General features: G+C 36.5%; 1 protein-coding gene and 1 long non-coding RNA gene across 6 annotated transcripts in view; one reads left to right on the top strand and one right to left on the bottom strand.

The window, feature by feature from the left end:
• Nucleotides 1–20,919, top strand: part of LOC145996048 (EGFR adapter protein-like) — a 1,377,132-nt gene extending 1,356,213 nt beyond the window's left edge. For all 3 annotated transcript variants that reach the window (XM_083132260.1, XM_083132261.1, XM_083132263.1), the window contains one exon: nucleotides 16,710–20,919. In XM_083132260.1, the coding sequence (XP_082988386.1) occupies nucleotides 16,710–16,919 (210 nt within the window). In that variant the 3' untranslated portion in view covers nucleotides 16,920–20,919. The remainder of the gene's footprint in view (nucleotides 1–16,709) is intronic.
• LOC145996049 (uncharacterized) overlaps nucleotides 17,571–22,343 on the bottom strand; it is a 39,622-nt gene continuing 34,849 nt past the window's right edge. For 2 of the 3 annotated variants that reach the window (XR_014442742.1, XR_014442743.1), the window contains one exon: nucleotides 17,571–17,708. This is a non-coding gene — a long non-coding RNA (uncharacterized LOC145996049). The remainder of the gene's footprint in view (nucleotides 17,709–22,343) is intronic. The other variant, XR_014442744.1, reaches the window with a different exon arrangement.

The following is a 22,343-nucleotide window of genomic DNA, read 5'->3' on the forward strand; positions in this document are numbered from 1 at the left end:
CCATCCTTTAACTTCACACGATATGTCAAAGTGATTAATTTAGGGATGGTTCCATTTCATTTGACCATGGGCCCAAACATCTTAAATTGCTATTTTGTGTTTCAGACACAGTTCTCATCACATGCAAACAAGAATGGCGACCATATTTTCACAAGTTTGTGGAACCAATGCAGTTCATAGAAGAATTCTGTATGCTCCTCAGACAGTAAATATCAGTTAATTGATTCCCAGCAGAAATTTCTTTCCTGTATCAAGCAAGCATTGACAGGCTTCCACATGATTTACCCAACAGACTATCATCTTATTCTGGTTATTACTACTTCTAAGAATGCTAACAACATTGTTGGTCCGTCTTTCAGAAGTTAAAATTTGTATTATGGAACCTTTCAGATGAACACTTTTAAATAAAATCAGTAATATTTAGGCATAAAAAATCTTGACTATTCATATTAATATAATTTTTAATAAGGTTTGAGTGTTTTTTTATTAGTATGATAAGCCTGGTAACATGGACAATTCCAAATTGACTGTTGATATTCGAGAGAAAGAAATTACATGTGATTCAATTATCTCTTAACAGATATTCAGCATCATGCCAGTCAATAGGCTGAACAGGCTGTAGCATAGGGTGCAGGATGTCATGGAGGCAGATTCACCTGTTGACTACTGCTGTTACACACACACAAATTATTCTCCTTGCCATATTAATGTTTTTGCATTTGAATACTGGGCGAAGCCAGGTGTTGGACGATTGCGTAAGCAAGCTTGCCTGAGCAAGAATCCACAGGCCTCGAGACCTGCCAGGTTTTCTCTTTACCCGGGACCTAGGAGACACATGATACCCAATGTAGTTGCTTCAGGTCAGACGCAAGCACCACTGTCAGTGTTGTCAACTGCAATTAAATTTCACTATGCATGGAGACATTTGAATTTATGTTAAGTCACAGGGGCCCTGAGGTTGTATAACTGTTAGATTTTAAACTTCGCAAATTAATACTTTTCATTAAGAATGTTTCATTATTATGTCAAATCGACAACCACATATTCTCCAAATATTGGTATTTGATCCAAGTCACCCTTTTGAAATGCTAATCTTTCCCCTTATGATTTTGCTGCATTTCAGTCGTTAGGATGAAACAAAAGGTGAGGTCTCACTTATCGCACAATTCTCAAACACATTTTTTGTTTCCCTGCCCTTCATCTTCTGATGTAAGTGCGGCTAGCTTTACAAACGTGCGTTGTTCCAACTGGCTTCGGATTCCGAACCGAAAAGTTTTTGCACAGTTTATTGTCAGGCACGTGGCATATGAAGCAGTTATTGTGAAGCATCAGTTGCTTTTTGTTGTTCCATGCCCTGGCATACGCGGGGATGGGAGGAGCTGATGGGGATACACCTAGTCTCGAAATTTTGAGAAAATCAAAACTTTCAAATGAAAGCAGAAAGAAAACGTGGGAAATGAAAACTTCCTTTAACATGACTTCAGCAGCTTTAAAAACCAGGGTTAAAAGTGGTGATTGCAAAAAACAAATAAAAATTGTTTATTCCGCCCCTGCCTAGAAAGAGCTATGTGAAACAGACTTTAACAATTTCAGAGTCCTCTGAAAAAAATCCTGGATACGCTAGCAGTTTCAAGTGAGTGTATGTGTGTGTGGGGTCATTGTAAATGCAAGGAAGAAAATCACCTGTAGCACGCATCTTTGTAAAGTCACGAGCCGCCGCTGGAAATAGATGTCAATATGCAAAAACCTTTTGTAGTATAAATACTGATTTTATCACATATTTTATGGACAGAATGTAATGGTTAAATAAGTGCTTCATCGCACCTAAATTCAGGATAAAATTCCCGTTGCTATTAAATTAACAAAAATAAAACAACCGATCTTTGTGCCATTCAGGGGATAGTAACACTAACCAAGTCATGAATTGTATAACTTGTCAAAAAAAGGAGAGTATATCTTGAGCAATAATTCGTATATTAGCAAAATTGCACCAGAGAAAACCTCTAGCAAAAGTTTTCAAAGTTCTTCGTAAAATAGTTTAATGTAGAACACTAGCCACAGAATGTTCCAAAAATGTATTTACCATGGCAGTTTTTACGTAACTGCTTCGTACTCCCGTTATACTGGTGTGAATAATACAAATGTTTTCTATCACGGAACAAATATCTGCAATTTCAAATTGATTACACATGAACATTTCACATGATCAATCTAGATGTGCAAGGCCTGCCAATTACCTGTGGGCTTTTGATGCTCGATGCTTCAAAACCCACGCAGGCAATTCTTACTCGCTGACTCGCCAAGTGGGAGGAGGAGGAGGATTAGTAAGCGAAACTGGTCCACGTGCAGCACTCTCCACACACATATCACACCCCTCTCAACATTGGGGTGGTCTGTAAGGGCCCTTTCTGAAGACACCCAAATGTGAACCTTTCTTCCACATAGTTCACTGCATTTCAGACTAATGAGGCCCTGGTGTCTGGACTCACGGCCAGTATAATCCTCTGTGGGGATCGTTTTGTACTGTGTTCATGTATGTATGTGTGTTTGTTCTTTCACCATCACCTTATCCTTGTGATTAGTAGGGTGGCTACTCGCTGGGAATTCCTGGAATTCTGCGTGAATTTTTCTCCGTAGACATGAAAAATTGCAACTTTTATTAATCCAAGTCCCGTTGAATTTATACGTATTTATAAATGCTCTGAGGCAAGTTTTTCACAGTATGTGTTTTATTTTTATCGAGGAGGGAAAATAAAACAGAATTCTCTGTCCCGTTTACTTTTCTAGTGTCTTTTGCAGAACAGTCTTATCTGACAGATGAAAGGTTATTGCAAGATAAGATATTTTAAAGTTGAATAGACAAGTTCTTGTACAATTAACAAATTTTCAGTAGATTAATATATCCCGTAACATCTTGTGTATTTCGAGTCTGAATATGTGGAATTGCAAATTTAAACTCCGTACCATAATTAAATATTTTAAATATATGTACCATTTAATTAAATTGATTTAGAATTCTTGGATACATTGGAATGACACAGACCCTTTATATTATTAATATATTTGTGTGTTGGTGAGGTTCGTAATACGTTGATGTAAAGAAAACATCTGCTTGTATACCCTTGAATTTTCACCTTGAAAACCAGGAATTATACTTGAATTTTATCATGGTCCTAGAGTGACCACCCTGATTAGCCAAAAGAAGCAGAACAACGAAGTAAAATAAAGCAAATCTCAATCAATATTCAAAGCTGTGACATTAAGAATTCATTGCACTGTATGACAAATGTCCCTGTGGTGCTGAAATCATCTACCCATCAAAAAATTGTCCAAATGTCAAGACAGTTGAGAAGAGGTCTGATGAATATGGAGGAGGAAGGGGTTCATACCCTAATTTCAGGGTAACCATTTGTCCTCTTTTTTTGCCTGGGCATGTGCTCTTATTAAAGAAAGTGTCTGTGTGTTTTTTTTTCAATTAACAGTTATCTACAAATCCTCAACAACAAAAATTAATAAAACTTTAAAAATACGTGTAGGAAGCTACAAAATGCTTTCCAGATGTCACATTAGTTTGAGTGTGAATACGATCATCACTAAAAATCAATACTCAAACACCATTGATAATTAACTTATCAGAAATCTACACAAACTGTATTATCACATGTCATGCCATCTTGGACTTGAACTCCTATCTACATTCATTTGAATGTGTTATCATGGAGGATCCAGTTCTTCTTTGTAGTTGATCAGTGGTGATTGATTCATGTCAAATTTTTGGACTTTTAACCACAATTTCTAACTTTCTATTCGTAACTATGTTTCAGAGACTGATTCTGTCTCCGTCTTCGGGGTTTTGTATTTGCATCTTAATTATTAAACCTCCCAAACACACCCTGTGTTTGTGGAAGGCATCAATGTGCGTGTGATTATAATGTAAGATGTGAGTGTCAGCCCCAGAATGGTTGTGTGCATACTAGAATGCTGCATGGGACCATTTTCGCTCGACCATACTCCTTCCAGTCTCCCACGCTAGAGTGTGATATGCTCAAAGTGTATAGAATCAAATATCATTTCAATGTGACAATAAAAATTATAAATATGTGTGTAAAAATCCACCCTCGTAGTTTCAGTCCACAATCATCTATTGGGTTGGCAACTAAGTTCCCGCCGTTTTTTTTCCTTGGAAAAATCTCTATGACATTAAATACGTTTGGCACGAAGGTGTACATCATGCGAAAGAGAATATATTGTTCTACCTAAATTTATGTTTCTTTGTTACTAAGACACATTTTTTTTGTTATTTACAGATCATTAAAATGGAATGTCAAGTTGAGAAGAATGAGCATTTTCGACACCTCCTTTTTGCCTTTAATCAAGGTTCTAAGGCCGCAGAAGCTGCTCGCAACACTTGTGCTGTGTATGGAATGGGTGCTATAGCTTAAAGAACCACCCGTGATTGGTATGCGAAGTTCAAAAAAGGAAATTTTGACCTCAAAGACGCATCTCGTTCTGGCCGTCCAGTTGAGTTCAATGAAGAGCGATTGAACCACCTGTTGCATGATTTTTGTTGGTGACACTTAAAGTGTGAGGCACCCATGCTCCACACTTCTGAACCTTTCCCATCGAGTGAAGATGCTTCTCTACAGTAGTGTGGGAGCAACCCATTGTCTCTGCCAGTTCCCTTGTTGTTTGACGAGGATTTTCATCCAACAGGTGGTTCAATCGCTCTTCATCGAACTCAACTGGACGGCCAGAACGAGATGCATCTTTGAGGTCAAAATTTCCTTTTTTGAACTTCGCATACCAATCACGGGTGGTTCTTTAAGCTATAGCACCCATTCCATACACAGCACAAATGTTGCGAGCAGCTTCTGCGGCCTTAGAACCTTGATTAAAGGCAAAAAGGAGGAGGTGTCGAAAATGCTCATTCTACTCAACTTGACATTCCATTTTAATGATCTGTAAATAACAAAAAAATGTGTCTTAGTAACAAAGAAACATAAATTTAGGTAGAACAATATATTCTCTTTCGCATGATGTACACCTTCGTGCCAAACGTATTTAATGTCATAGAGATTTTTCCAAGTAAAAAAAACGGCGGGAACTTAGTTGCCAACCCAATATTTCATTTTCATTGGTAAGATGGACTAAACTACATTTAAACATGAAGATAATGACTATGTTCACTTAAGTTTCAATTTCACTGCGTCTTTCACTTTACGATTCATATTTGAGGACCCACCACCACAGACAAATTCGGGTTTCATGTGAACTACTGGACTTTGAGCATATACTGATCGTTTTGCCCATTCGAGCGAAGAAGCTGTCAAGTCCATTTGCTATCTAGTGTTGTCCATGTGAACTATTAGATGCTGGAACAAAACTCCCTTGATGCACCACTTCAGTGTGTGTGCTGCACTGTTCCTTGACTGTATGCTGACTGGCCAGAGCAGAGCTGGAAAGGTCACATAAGCAGCACACAAGGAGAACCAAAGCAAATTTTCAAGTTAATCACTTCTACATATCCAACATGGTGGAGCCTGGGCCGTAGGAAAGATAATCGTGACCCTACACGTAAGGAAATTTCATGGCATGTACTGAAGTACGGTCCAGACCTTAGTCCGTGTGCTAAATGTACGGCTTGTCAAAATTTTGCACTTTCGGTTTTTTTATCCCTAATATTTTCCTAAGAAATTCTTAAACCAAGTTTACGGATGTGGAGACAAAAATACGGTCCCTTTGCCATGTGCGTACGGTATTATTGTTTTCAAAAGTTTGCAATGCTGACAGATCGAAGTATGGAAAGCTGGGAACTCCAGTTTCACTGTTCATTGGTGGGGCCGTCTTGCATCACTATTTACGCAGAGACTTGTTCTCATTCGCCTGGTCTACAGTTAGCTGGTAAAGGGTTTAGGCAATCTGTTTATTTCACACCTTACATTATAAGCACACAAACTGATTGCTTCCCCAAACACACCCCCTGTACGGACAAGTGAACAGTTAGATGCAAATACAAAGGCCTGAAGACTGAGAGTCAGTCTCTGAAACGTAGGTACGATTAGAAATTAAGAACCAAGTGGAGTCTCTTGTTGATTTAGCATACTTTGTTGTGTTTTTATACTTAATGAGAGAATAGAAATATTATAATCTCTGCCCAACTTACGTAACATTAGCTGCACACACATACACATGCTGCCTGTTGTATTTTGGATGACCTTCGTGCAAATTCTCTCCCTGGTATTTCTAAGCATAGAGTTTTATTGCTGAAACAACGCAAACCTTCCACAGAAAAGATCAATCCAGTCTTAACCATATTTGCCAATTTACTTCAAGTCCATTGCAACCAGGGCTAGAAAAATTCATGGTGCCCGGTTGCTATGGCACAGGGTTGGCCTGGGTGGGCCCAGCTCAGTTTTCCCCACGTGGATTTCTTCAGAAAATGTAGGAATACTTGTAACGAAAAGCTTATCATACTAAAAATAATGAATGTAGTAGCTACAAGTCACAGTGGGTTTTTTGAAGCTATTTCCTCATGCTAGAAATGAACTTTTAACACAAATAAAAATAATATATATCCAAAAAACAAAAAAGGAAAAGTATCAGATTGATGCAGCATAGTTGAACAAAGCTTATAATTTTCAAAATCTGCAACAATATGGTAGTCAGCCATATATTAGAATGTATTTGCATAGTTATCCATGCTGTTACCAGTTTAAATGTTTTAGGATCACATTTCGTAGCATATCTTAGTTAAATTTATGGCTTTCTTAGCAGACATTTGCATTGCAAACAAAGAAAGGGGAGGGGAGAGAGAAAAAGCTGGTTCCTGAATTATTTCCAGTTTTGTCTACCCTGATTGAATTCCCTTCATCTTCACCCTACAGGTCATGTACACCCAATATAACGGGTATCGTTATACGAATCATATTATATTCAACTGTATTCATGTTTTTCTCTTTATTATTGATAATGATTATTGAAAATTAACCACGGCTGTTGCTGCGCGCATGCTTATATTCTTGGGGACTCACAGAGCAAAATCTTTATATCTGTTGGCAACATTGTGCAGCGCGATACGAGTAACAGATCTTTTGAACGGTTCATTGGTAACAACTGATCTTGATTTCCGAACGGGATCCAGCAAGAAAATGCTTCTTTCTTTAATGTGATTTGGCGAGTTTGTGAAAAACAAAGATTAAACCATGGGTTTTAATCATTCTCGGATATACGTTGGATGTGAAAGCAGTTCTGCACTGGGAATTGGACTTGTTGCCGGAAATCGCAGGTTGGAATCTGAACGTGAGGAACGGGTCGCGGAAGAGCGATTCAGGAGTTCGGGGAGAAAATATGGTAGACGCAGTAGTGAGCTGTTTTGATGCTGCAGATATCAAGGGACATCGGTCCATTTATAGGCGATCCATCCAAATTGAAGGATGCCTATGACCCACAAAGGATAAGATTACCTGTTTCACGAGAAATTTGTGAGCGCAAGTGAAGGTGTGAGCGGATATGTGAATTTTATTTTCGCTCAATATTCACAAATTGAAGGACCCGGATGCATTGTAAGTAGGAATCCTTTTCTATCTAAGTGCTTACGGATAAACTCAAATCCAACTTGGAATACATGAAACTCATCGGCATTGTACGTGATTTAAGCTAGCTTTCGTGTGCGTATATTATGGCCATAATACGGAACTTAAAACGTCGTTAATTTGCGCGCGAAGCACATGCTAAGGGTAGCCATCTTGACGAGGAAATCTCTCGCTGCCTAAGACGGTGTAAATATTAATTATTGCATATAATTTTAATTTATTGTGCTCAATTCATTCATTATTTTCTGTGATATTTGTCAAAATTTACCTCATATCGAATGAGAGATTTTGTAACGTATGTTTACGTCTGTTAGCTGTCAATAATTTTGGCTGCTAAAACTTACATAGACAAATTTCGTTGTTGGTTTTCATACGTTGAAATGGTATAAAATTGTATTCGTCAGCAACGTCAAAATGATCTAAATGATAATTTTTCAAATTATTTTCACATGTAATAATTGACGGTGTCAATGAGCATGGTGTGATCGATTTTAAGGAAAAAGACCACGGTCACATCAGTTGATATTCACGTATTAATACGCCATTGTCTGGCATGTTGGTAAGGTGCAAAATGTTGCTTACACAAAATGTTGTGTTATGTGTTCGTCGTAATTCAAAATAAAATCCAGCAGATCTTATTTCTGCAATTGTTTTAGTTAATAAATGCTCATAAATCAACTCTCTAGTGTGAATATTATTAATTTACAGATTTCAATTCATGTAAGATAACCATGTGCATACTAATGTCAGTGATCTCTTACAGGTGGTGAGTTCACTTCTTACTGGTCACTCGTGCATGAATAATAACTCAATAAATTGTTACTTACTTTTACCTTAGCGTATTCGTTATCGGGAAAGAATTTAAATTAAGTTCATCTTTCGGGTGCGTCAATAAGTCAACGGAGATGGGTTCATTTTAATATACAGGGTGGACATGTGACAGCGGAATTTAGTATAAAGCATAAGTTCATTTCTGCTGCGGTTTTATACTTCTTGAGGTCAATAATGGTGAACATAAACTTTTAGGGTAATTTTGGTCAAGATTCTTTAGTTTGTTTAAGCTTAATTGTTGTAATTCTTTAACACGGCTACCAGCGTTACCGATGAGATGGGTGGGGTCACGTGTGAGAATTTGGTGTGATTTCAGTGTTTTGTAATTGAGATGTCATCTAAATTGTTCACATTAACTTAGTATACCTACCCACCAGGCATTGACATTCTGATTGGGAGTTCTCACCTCTCAGGGTTCGTCACATTAAGATTACGAGACGTCAGTGTTAAAAGTTTTATAGGCATTAAGCAAATTTTTATTTTAAATTTTTGGCAAAAAAAAAAAAAAAAAAAAAAAAAATGGGAACTGAAAACGAACCTGTGACGTTGGAATCGTTGCTCGCGTTCATCAAGCAGAGTGATGAAAGGAATGATCAACGGTTCCAAGCGTCAAAAGCAAGTATTGAGTTGCTGAAGTCAGAATTAAATGACAGTAACCAATTGCTGAAGTCAGAATTAAATGACAGTAACCAATTGCTGAAGTCAGAATTAAATGACAGTAACCAATTGCTGAAGTCAGAATTAAATGACAGTAACCAATTGCTGAAGTCAGAATTAAATGACAGTTACCAATTGCTGAAGTCAGAATTAAATAACAGTAACCAATTGCTGAAGTCAGAATTGGATGACAGTAACAAATTGCTGAAGTCTGAACTTACCGCTCACACTAGTAGGTTGGTGGGGAAACTTCAGTCAGACCTCAGTGATACCAGCAAATGTATCTTAGACCTGCAACAAGATGTGGTCAAAACAAATGAGGGTCTTCATGATCTCACTTTGACAGTCTCTCAATACAGATTAGAATGCATGAGTAGAGTTGAAGGGTTAGATAAGAAGTGTGAACCTCTAGTAAATAGATGGGATTCAGAAATACAGGGTGTTCATGAAACTTGTGAACATTCGAAGGATGCTGTTACTTCTCTTACGGTTACAGATTGCTTGTGTATTTCACGTTTGGTCGAATATGACTACTGCACTGGCACTCGGACTTCCTGGTCAGAAAGGGGTGCACAGTGTACCAGCGAACTTAACCAGAACGTAGCGTTAGAACAAAAACATTACGAGGGAAATGATGGAAAACATATTGTAGGCAAGGAGGGTGCTCTTGGGGCGTCAGGTAACAGGGATGAGCCTTTCTCTGTCGGCTTCCACAGGGTTGTTACTTCTATCCCAAAACTGAACTTGCAAGTTTCTCTATCAGGCATTTGTTCCGAAGAATGTTGTTCTCTGGGTTCGTCTTCGTGGGGTAAGCTTGTTCGCACGGTGCAAAGTGATACAGGGTGTTCTGTAAGCAAGTTGAATCTCCGTCACACACACACTGATACAAAAACTGCTCCGAGTAACTCTGTCTTGTCTGAAACTGGTAATTACTTACCTGAAATGTCCTTAGATCAAGATCATTCGATACTCAATGTAGTCAAACCAATATCTGATTATTCACCGCAGACTGTTGTGGGGAATTATGTAGTCGAACTCAGAAGTTGCAGTTGGTGTGGTTCAAGGCATGTTCCCATGGGCAAAAGAAAGGCCAGTATGATATTTGTCGTTTCTTCGATGAAATTAGGAACTGGTTATTCAGTCAGGTGCAGGAGGCGCGTCAGAGTTAAAATGAAATCACCAGGGGAAACTCAGGTCAAGAAAACTTCTGGAGTCAGTCGAACAGTTGTGGGAGGGAGAGTGCCCTTACATCCTAGCCATATTAAGAAAAGAAAAACAAAGAAGTGTCCTCGGAAACATATCAGAACAAAAGTTTGGGGGGAAACTTCTAGTATTTGTCTTCTTTGGGCATTGTCTCTTTTGTACAGAGTACGACTGGTTTGGCATCGTACTCATGTCAGAAGAAAATCTCATGAAATTCGATTGGGAGAGTATGATTGCTCAAAGATGAAACCTAGTGAGGTCATCGGAGCTATCTTCACTCTTTAATTAGTTGTAGTAAGTTTGCTTTGTACAAATGTAAATATTGCACGTAATATATTTTAAATGGGCAAATATTATAATTTATGTATCTTCGGGGTGCTTAGAAAGAGATTTTGAGTATAAATATTTTTTAAGTATTAATTTGGTTTTGATACGTAATTTCATTGGGGATCTTGTGTCAAACTAATACTCAGGATTAGGAATTTTAAGGACAATTAAGTGCAGGAATTCTGAGGATAGAAGCTTATGTGGAGTTATGGTATTTCACCATCATTTAGAAGCAAGTGACTTCTCTATAAACCTTAGATTCGATTTCGTTTCCATGACGTGGGTAGCTTCATTTCAAATCTGTTGCTAAATGTGCATACTACGTAGTATCGTCGTGAAATTTTAGTACGAACCTATTGAAGCAAAAATTGAGAATTCGGGCGTTCTGAAGGAACGTAGGGGAACATCAGGGACACTAGTTGTCGTATTTGTTCATCCTCTTAAAGATGTCTCCACGCATAGGTTATGTGAGAACGGAAGAATGTCGAGAGGACGTTTGCCGCATAATGATGGTTTGATCCTGACACGAGTCCGTCTTGGAGCTTCTGTAATAGAATGTGTCTCTCAATAACGATTACAGGGTTATAATAAAGGTTAACTGTTATAGTCAATATTCAATAGATACGAACATACTTTATCTAAAATTTGGGATAGCAACGTGAAGTTATGAGTCCTACGGAAACTTACTTTTGATTCGCTCATGACTAGTGTCGTGGTTTATTTGTGGTGTAAATACGTAACTAACAATAATAATGGTGAAACATTAGGTGACAGAATTTATTCGCCGCGTACTTACGGGGCTGGTGTCATCAGCTGTTTGTTGTTGCTTCTGTCTATCAGATAATTCTTTTCGCACGTATTCAGTTAAGGTTGCTGAGTTTGTCCGAACATGGATTCAAATCTGTGAAAAAACATTTTCCTGGCTATTTGGCAGATCAAGCTCTCAAATTTTATAGAAACTCTTTAAACACTTATCTTGTGTAAAATTAAAATTTAAACGTTATTTTCGCCTCCGGAACTCAGGTTAAACATGCCAAGAAGATTGACTGACATTCCGCTTGTGAACGAAGGTGATAATGTGACCTGGGATGGCAAATTGGTCATGGCAAATCTAACCAGTTTCAATAAAAGGCAAGAAAGGTTAAAAAAGCTTAATGCAAACGAGTCAACTCATCCAAAGGTTAAAGTAGGAAATTTGGTTTTCATTAAAAATCAAAATTCTGGCGGTGTGAGAGATAAGGTAATAAAGAAATATTGTGAACTCTTTGTTGGGCCCTATCTTTGCATCAAAAATAGTGGTAATTCCATACTGGCATTGATTGATTGTGTTACAGGGGAAAGATATGATAATCAATCAATAGAAAATTGTAAATTATGGAAATGTTCCTTGGACAAATTGAAGTATTGGGTAGAGTACATGCAAGACGGGAATTTTACAGGGGTTCAGGAAATATTGATGAACCTGAAAAGTACCTGGGAGCAAGGAGATTCCTTGGTCAGGGATTTGAAGGGAAATGAAGATTAGAGGGTAAGGGTAGGATATTCTTGTTGCCAAGTGAGATAGTGCCTGCGGCGGGCAATGTTGCCAAGTTGGTACAATTTCGCGTCGGGTTTGAACATGAAGTTAATTCCTATTGTTCCTCCCCTCTAAATCATTTTCATACGGTAGTTCAAGTCGGTGGTTTGCTTTTGTGCACAGACTTGGGTCAAGTTAGGAATGGAGGTGATCTGATAGGAGAGATCGTGCTGAGTTCAAGGTAGAGTTCACTTCACTGATCGTAAGGGGCGTAAGTTGAAAATAAATTTTGGGGCTTGGTGAGAAACGCAATTAGATTTGCACAAAGGTGTGGGCATCGAGTAGGATGTCAAGTCTATCGTCAAGCTTGTACAAAGTTAATATATTTTTTTTTGTTGAAGGTTTCTTTGATGTCAAAGCAGTTGATGTGGTGGTTATTGTGATTGGATGGTTCAAATTAGCGTTTGCCAGCGGTGGTCTGTTTAAACTAGTGGGCCATACTTTTTGTAGGGACTGCGTGCCATCGTGAGATTTAATTTGCAAATCAGCACCAGTTGAGGTGCACTAATGTTGAGTGACCAGTGCGATTTGAACTTCGCACATATTGTAAAGATTCTATAATCAAAAGTTGATATATATGTAAATATTTTGATATTGAGTGATGATTGCTAATATTGTAAATGTAGTGTAATACTAATCTTGTTATGGTGTGTAAATTTGTGTTTTGAGTGTACCTTCATGTTGGATGTTGTAAGGAATAAGAAATTGTGTGTTAATTGGGTTCAGCCTCTTGTTGGGCGCCAATTATAACGGGTATCGTTATACGAATCATATTATATTCAACTGTATTCATGTTTTTCTCTTTATTATTGATAATGATTATTGAAAATTAACCACGGCTGTTGCTGCGCGCATGCTTATATTCTTGGGGACTCACAGAGCAAAATCTTTATATCTGTTGGCAACATTGTGCAGCGCGATACGAGTAACAGATCTTTTGAACGGTTCATTGGTAACAACTGATCTTGATTTCCGAATGGGATCCAGCAAGAAAATGCTTCTTTCTTTAATGTGATTTGGCGAGTTTGTGAAAAACAAAGATTAAACCATGGGTTTTAATCATTCTCGGATATACGTTGGATGTGAAAGCAGTTCTGCACTGGGAATTGGACTTGTTGCCGGAAATCGCAGGTTGGAATCTGAACGTGAGGAACGGGTCGCGGAAGAGCGATTCAGGAGTTCGGGGAGAAAATATGGTAGACGCAGTAGTGAGCTGTTTTGATGCTGCAGATATCAAGGGACATCGGTCCATTTATAGGCGATCCATCCAAATTGAAGGATGCCTATGACCCACAAAGGATAAGATTACCTGTTTCACGAGAAATTTGTGAGCGCAAGTGAAGGTGTGAGCGGATATGTGAATTTTATTTTCGCTCAATATTCACAAATTGAAGGACCCGGATGCATTGTAAGTAGGAATCCTTTTCTATCTAAGTGCTTACGGATAAACTCAAATCCAACTTGGAATACATGAAACTCATCGGCATTGTACGTGATTTAAGCTAGCTTTCGTGTGCGTATATTATGGCCATAATACGGAACTTAAAACGTCGTTAATTTGCGCGCGAAGCACATGCTAAGGGTAGCCATCTTGACGAGGAAATCTCTCGCTGCCTAAGACGGTGTAAATATTAATTATTGCATATAATTTTAATTTATTGTGCTCAATTCATTCATTATTTTCTGTGATATTTGTCAAAATTTACCTCATATCGAATGAGAGATTTTGTAACGTATGTTTACGTCTGTTAGCTGTCAATAATTTTGGCTGCTAAAACTTACATAGACAAATTTCGTTGTTGGTTTTCATACGTTGAAATGGTATAAAATTGTATTCGTCAGCAACGTCAAAATGATCTAAATGATAATTTTTCAAATTATTTTCACATGTAATAATTGACGGTGTCAATGAGCATGGTGTGATCGATTTTAAGGAAAAAGACCACGGTCACATCAGTTGATATTCACGTATTAATACGCCATTGTCTGGCATGTTGGTAAGGTGCAAAATGTTGCTTACACAAAATGTTGTGTTATGTGTTCGTCGTAATTCAAAATAAAATCCAGCAGATCTTATTTCTGCAATTGTTTTAGTTAATAAATGCTCATAAATCAACTCTCTAGTGTGAATATTATTAATTTACAGATTTCAATTCATGTAAGATAACCATGTGCATACTAATGTCAGTGATCTCTTACAGGTGGTGAGTTCACTTCTTACTGGTCACTCGTGCATGAATAATAACTCAATAAATTGTTACTTACTTTTACCTTAGCGTATTCGTTATCGGGAAAGAATTTAAATTAAGTTCATCTTTCGGGTGCGTCAATAAGTCAACGGAGATGGGTTCATTTTAATATACAGGGTGGACATGTGACAGCGGAATTTAGTATAAAGCATAAGTTCATTTCTGCTGCGGTTTTATACTTCTTGAGGTCAATAATGGTGAACATAAACTTTTAGGGTAATTTTGGTCAAGATTCTTTAGTTTGTTTAAGCTTAATTGTTGTAATTCTTTAACACGGCTACCAGCGTTACCGATGAGATGGGTGGGGTCACGTGTGAGAATTTGGTGTGATTTCAGTGTTTTGTAATTGAGATGTCATCTAAATTGTTCACATTAACTTAGTATACCTACCCACCAGGCATTGACATTCTGATTGGGAGTTCTCACCTCTCAGGGTTCGTCACACCAATGACAAAAGAAATAGTAGGTGAATCGCCCCTCACCATTTTCATTGTCTGTTTTCCACAGTGCGATGATAGTGAATTGAAATAAAAATGCCACTAATGGAATTTCATCTGTTAAAACAACACAATGTAGATTAAAAAAGAATAAAAATAGTGATTGACAATTTGCCTATTATTAACTTTGCTGTACTGCCAAGTTTCCCAACAAAGATTCCAGGGACCTACCTAGCTTCATGTGTTTGGTGGTGGGGAGCAAAATTTAGATATACCTACTACAGTGAGTTTCATGGTCAACTAGGCTGTGGAGCTGCAGCCAGCATGCCGGTGGTGAGAGCGCATCTGCCGCCATTTAGACCCACAGCTGTAAGTTGACTTGCCACTGGATGCATCAGTACTTCATTGTCCACATAGCTGGTGTCCAGTTTGAAAGTATTTGTGAAGTGTTAAGGTGTTAACAAGTGTTTTGCTTTACATATTGCTGGTGCTTTTTGCTGTTTAATAATGCCACGCTATCCATACAATTTGAAACGTATGAATTTTTATGTAGGACTCTCACGTCATTGTGAATTCTTGTAGGGAAGTTAGAAGGCGTTTTGCAACAGAATTTCAAGATGTTCCCGTTCCACACAGAGAGTATTCGGATACTTGTGAAACAAATTTAGGGAAATGGGGTCTGTTCTTGGTAAGAAGCGAAGGGTAAAGTGGCATTGTGCATACTGACTAGAAACTAGCATCATTGGAACATACTCCTCACAAATCCCTCTGGTGCATTGCACAAGAAACTGACATTTGCATGACAAGTTACCAAGCTTTTAAACCTGAAGCCATACATTAGAAGAATTGAAACAAAACATTAGCAGAGAAACTGAAGCAATTTCGGAAGAGAAATTGGTGCACGTTAGTGCAAATTTCCTTAAAAAATGTCATAAGTGTGTGGAAGCAGGAGGACAACATTTCCAACACCTCTTGTAACAAAGTAAGTGCTCAATTTAATTGTCCATGAAATTGTACGAGCTTATTTCATTATGAAGCTAGCGGTTCCAGTTACGTGGATGTTGCATCCGGTTTGCCGACACACACACTCATTGCCCGGCATGCTAGCTGCCGGCCAAGTTGAGACTCACTGTATTGTATCAATAATATTCATAACAATGTACATATAGTTTATATGCCATGGAAAAATTGAGGGAGAACCACATTAAAGTTTCAGATGGGCCAATACTCCCCCAGGCCCCCTATTAACGACATTATTGAAGAATTATGTGAACTCATCATCCCCCCCCACCTGTTGAACTTCTCCACTTGCCTGTTTTTTTTTTGTTCTTTACATTTATTTCATTATTATTATTAAGAACTCGACTAAGGCTGAGCTGACACTGATACTCTTACCACTCTCACGAATACCAATGTTTGAAAATTGCAATAATTAAAATTTGTTCAATATATTGATCAATATTGGTATGTAAATAATATTCTCCAATTATATGCATGAATTTACCAATAAATTTGTTTCAGAATATTCGAGAATTACATCAAAATATTAAAGTAGATATGTAATCAAAATAATGCAGTTTTTCTTTCATAATTTTTGCAAAGTAATAAAAAAGTTTGAATTTTGCATAATTTCTAAGATAATTAGACTGAAAAATGACATGCTGCATTTTTGCGGATCATGTGAAAGATCAATATGCTGGAAAAGTATTGGTAGATGAATTCCAATCAATACTTTCGGATACCGATATATCGGCATCGGCTCAGTCCTACTATTTATATAACAAAGTTGCTGCTTGTTATGATTTTATCACTTTTTTTTTTTTTTTTTATCTTTCAGGGATTCACGAAGGAATTTTCAACCCTCACAGCTCTCATAACACACCATTCCGTGATGCCGGAGTTGCTTCCTTGCCCCCTGTCACTAAGCCGCTACAACCCAAGCTTTGCTAAGTCAGATTCCAGCAGGGACTTTGCGGACATTGATTCAGACCCTGACTATAACACGCTGGCAGACTTTCGAAAGATGATGGCAGATCTTAATGTATAGATTTGGAATATGACTGTAGGGACCAGGCTGTGACCACATAAAATTCGTCAGCTTGAAATACAGCTGTTCACATCGGCCACACCTCATAAAATATTGTGTTCATTGTTACAAATCAACTGTAACTGTTTTGATAATTGCATTTGTAACTTATAAAACAAGTTTTAACAAATTTATGTAGAAGGTAACAATATGTATAATTTGAACTGCATGCATACAAGTTATAGCATTTCACCTTCAGACTTCTTGGGGAGATAGGAATGGGTAAATGACTTTCACGATACTGCACAAAATGCTTTCACAAAACAGATTTTATTGTCAAGCCTAAAATAAAGCATAATGTTTAGAATCATTTATATGTTACTTTCCTATTTTTCAAATAGAATATTCACCTGCAAATGGCTATTTTGATAAATTCCAAACTGAAAAATTAATAAGCTGCTTATAAAATGTGTGTCAAATTCAACTTACCCCCTCAAAAACGTAGGTAAAGTTCAAGTTCCCTGTACTTCTTGCAATATATTATGAAGGCAGGAAGGGGAATGTGGAAGTAGGATCCCACATATTCGCAACCTTGGCCATTTTTTTTGGTAGGTGATGCAATCAGCACCATGCTCTGGCTGCCTTTGCACTTCAGGTTTCAATTTATTATAGGCTGAGTGAGCTCCAGAATCACTTTTATGCAGAGACAAGATCGGAAAAATTCCAATCTTAAATCACCCACCCTGGAAATCGAATCCAGGCCTCCCATGCAGCAGTCAGGTGGCCCATCAGCTGGACAATTGTAGCTTGCTTCAAAAATAAAATTTACAATTAAAACAGATACAAGGCTTGTGTGCAGGTAAAAAGTTGCACAAATTAACCATTAATGTATGCAGATACATTTCTCATGTTAGTACTACTAAAAATAACGGTTTGTTTTTATTTAATTTATCCACTACGAAGGTTAAAAATACGATAACAAATGCAGGAACTCTTCTCTGGCAGTTTTCCCTAGTCAAAGAATGAGTGATATGATTTAATCCCGTAAACTATGTTTTTTCATGTTCATATGAAAAAACATAATGCTGTGGGAAGACAGTGCACATAATAAAGAGGTGTGGCAAGTGATGTGGTGCTATTGAACTCAGTGCATGTATTGTCACATTGGCAAACATTGTGAACGCAATGTATACAGTTTGTGATAATATTCAACTTCATTGTTTGGTTGTTTATCTTATAAGGAAAAGCAAGTGATCATAATATATATATATATATATAGATAAATATATATAATTATATAAAGAAAGAAAGTGTGCTAGATGTACATTGACTGAAGTGAAATTAAGTGTATTTTCAAGAAAAAACCAAAGGTGAACTATTGTGAGTTTCTTAGTCATCTTAAATCAGTCTACTAGAGTAAATCATACAACTATAGTATTAGGAAAGAAATATATAGAAAAAAAAGCCAGTTACCAAACTGAAAACAGTTATCTAGGTAGTAACTCTGTTTGGAAGTAAGTAAATTTTGCATGTTGTGAAAAGAAAAAAAATGTCAGGACTATAAACAGTGAATGAAGTTTATATTTTTTATTTTTAGACATAACTTGAGCCGATGTTTCCTACTAGCTATTGAAAAGTAAGAACTTTCCTTCCCCGTAAAAAAATAGAAGTATTGTTGTTAAGTGATGCTAGCTAGCTAACACGATAAAGAAAAACTGCATCGTCATTTTACAATAGCGGTAACAAACTGATTCTTTTTTTTTTCAAGAGGGCTAGAATTTTATTTTCCACACCTAACAACATACTAGCATTCATTTTACATAAATATTATTATAAATAAAGCAAATATTGGACAATTTCCTAATTAAATGCTAGTCTTGTACAGTATATATATTACCAATTATTATAATTATTATTTGAAGTGTTAATTATTGCTTTTTAAAAAATATCCTTCAGTGAAGAATCTTTTAAACGGAAGAGAATTTGTTAGTACTTTTCCTGGACAATAATCCACTGGAAAGAACATCAGTCGGAAGTTTTCAGTGTTGGTGTAAACTTTTTTTTATCCTGTTGATGCCATGTTGAATTCATGTAAAATAATTGTTTGTTAAGTGTATGGTATAAATTATTAAAAATAATTTGCTTCTCCACAATGCAACGACTGGCCATTTCCAAATTTGTGTGCATGGTTATTTTCCTCTGTAAATGGTAATCATTTAAATAGAGAACTATTTTAGAGGTGCTAAATATTTTTTTTTACTTTCCCAGAGGAATAAGTAACTCTGTCATCAATGTACACATCACAATTGCTATTGGCATTTCAATTTAAAGTATAGTTACAAGTTAACATTAAAGTGGTTTTAATAAAATCATAGATGCATCCAAATTTGAAACTGTGACGTTGATTGATGTCTTATGTTGCAACACTAATTTATTTAAAATATAAAATAAACTAACAGATCTAAATTAACTAAAATAATTCTGCCTTTCTAATATTCTTCAGAAGACATCCTCATGTGTATGCATGCATTATGCAACATTTGTGAATATTGGGGGAAAATTTTTAATTTTTACAGAAGCTTATAAATTAAAATTTGTAATTCAGATTCTTTGTTGCAACTTTCAACTATTTTTGTCTTGCAGCAAGGTTTTCTTCAAATTCAAAATGTTATTTGATGACTGTTCCTTTGGTATGTGCATTTGAAATCATTACGTTTTAATATTGTGAATTAGATTTAATAAACCAATTATTACACTCCTACCATCAGTTACTGTTACAAGACATTCATGTGGTATCATGCTTGGAAATTCCTTGTACACAATTTTGAAATGGCCAGCAGAATTGTTTCAAAAACTATATTTTTCTATTAGGTTACATAATGCATGGTTTCCAGACATCTAAATTTCAAAGCGTAAACGCTGTTTTAGATTTTCCATATTTTCAATTAACTGAAACAACTTTTTTACATACTACAAATATTGTCCATTGTTTCCAAATTGAACAGGCGACCGACCTATTGTACAATTCTATTGTGTGTATGTTCCATTTTAATTACATGTACTATATAGAGTCTGGATAAATCAAGTTTTCGTTTTTGTAAGACACATCCAAAATGTATTTAGAGATTTACTAATGAAAAGATTTAAGATGATGGTAGAAATTGAATTTATCCCATCCCTAAATCTTGATAACCAATTTGCTAGGCTTATGTAAACTCTATGCTGGCGAAGCTTTGACTAACATGTGCTTCATTAAAAACCATAATTCTCTCAATTCTGAGAGATTAAATGAAGGTGGAAAGTAATAAATAAAAACTGAAGAAGAGGTAATTCGTTGTTTCGGTTGGGGGATAAATTGTTCATCTTGACAATATTTTTTTTTCTTTATCAACAACACTTTTTTTAAATTTTTCAGTTGTCTAGTAAAAAATAGAACCTTTGTTCATATGTTGCAGCTGATTGTTCATTACCTACAAATTCATTGTAAGGTTTTTCTTACTTTGTATTTATTTGTAAGGACAGAAAAAGTTTCAAACAACAATATTTATTCCAACTTCAAATTGAAGAGCACTTTCCATATGCATAAAGGTCATATCTGTTTATGACCAAGCATTTACACTCTGTTGAGTTTATTTGACAATAATATCTAAATAAAATAAATTTATTAACAGGAAAAAAAAAAGCTTAGAATAAAATTCTATACAATCTTTTATTGTAAGTCAATAACTTAGTCGCTAACAATCAAAATGAATGAAAAGAACAAATATTTATGTCAGTGTTTCTTACTAGTGTTTTAACATTCTTCACGTTTTAAAAAAATAAATTTTTTTGTCTGGAAACCTACATCAACAGCCTATTAGAAAATAATGATTTTGCTCTCTCTACATATTGTTCATACGAAGTAATGATTTGTGTGCAAAACATGGTTACTGTACTTTTACAGGATTTATATTGTGAATCAAAATTATGGTTTTTTATTATTATTTATTTCATGTAATAAAAGTGATGAGTTGGTGCCGTGTACGGTGTGTTTTTTTGTTGCTTTATTTGACCTGTCCATATGGAAGCCTTAAACATTTAAACTCTAAGGTCTGTGGAATTTACAGGTTGATAAGAGAGCAGTATAATCTAACAAGTTAATACCTATTAGGGCTCGTGCATAGCCAAGTGGTTAGCGCTTTCAACTTTGGTGCTAGGGGTCCCAGGTTCAATTCCTGGTGGAGCTCCCAAAAAATTTCAGCATTGGCCCAGTGTCATGAGGACAATGGGAACTACTTATTCTAGACCAAAAAAATGTCATCAAATACTTTACATGATGTATATTAGTATGTAAAAGGATATGATTGTCCCTTGAGTGCAGTGGTGCTTCAGAAGGAAAAATTTGCCTAATTTGAAGAGAATGTCCCTCAGTTTGAAAGACACTGAAACTTATCAGTACTAGTCAGGTGTGTCATACGAAAACTATACAGAACATTCCAGACTTCTGTCCTTGCGTGGCAATCAAATTTGAATGTATGCTGTAATTCTTAGTTTTCAACTGATATGGAAATTTGCTGCTGAATGTGATTGTACTACATATCCCAGCAACAGTGTGTTTAGAACTAAGCTATATTATGTTCTACATAACATAAAATGCAGCAAGATATTCATATAGCCAAAACAAGTATTTATACGTTGTCCACAAATATGATTAATTTTTGTAGTGTAAAATTCCACAGCCCCTCCGTTTAGAGCTGTTTTAACCTCCTGTAGGTCATCGAATCTCATGCCGCGAAGCACAGACTTAGCTCAGACTTAAGTAGTTAAGTTCAAAGTGGGAGAAACCAAAAGTATGGACATGACAAGGAGTGGCAGGCCATCAACGTTGTTGACCGACAACAACCGCCACAGGAATGATTAGCTCATTCGAGAGGATAGACGCATCACCATCCAGGAAATTTCTGATACAGTTCACATGTCCTATGGGTCAGTACATGCAATGATTGAGAGTTTGGGATACAATAAAGTCTGTGCTTCGTGGCATGAGATTCGATGACCTACAGGAGGTTAAAACAGCTCTAAACGGTGGGGCAGGGAGTGTTCTGTGGAATTTTTCCAAACTGGTTTTGAGGGCTGGATAAAACGCTGGCACAAATGCATCGAACGTGTTGGCAACTGTGTGGAAGGGTAACTCTGAGTAGAGGACACTACAGGCAAACTCTATGTATGTTCATTGTTTCAATCTTTCCATTATTAAACAAATTATACCTCAACAGGCAAAACTATTTTATACCCCCTCCAAGAAAATGGAATTCAAAGCTTAAGCTATAGTATACCATTTCTAAACTCTGTAAGAAACATAACTGAAAAATAATTTGTGTTCATTAATGGCCCAGTCATCAAAAAATGTCCATGCAGGAAAGCCTTGTGGATAAAGGATGACACCATTCTCCAATTGACCAACCT

The sequence above is a fragment of the Lepisma saccharinum genome, chromosome 12 (genome assembly GCF_977018435.1).
Source record: "Lepisma saccharinum chromosome 12, izLepSacc3.1, whole genome shotgun sequence".
In the NCBI taxonomy this organism is placed as follows: domain Eukaryota; kingdom Metazoa; phylum Arthropoda; class Insecta; order Zygentoma; family Lepismatidae; genus Lepisma; species Lepisma saccharinum.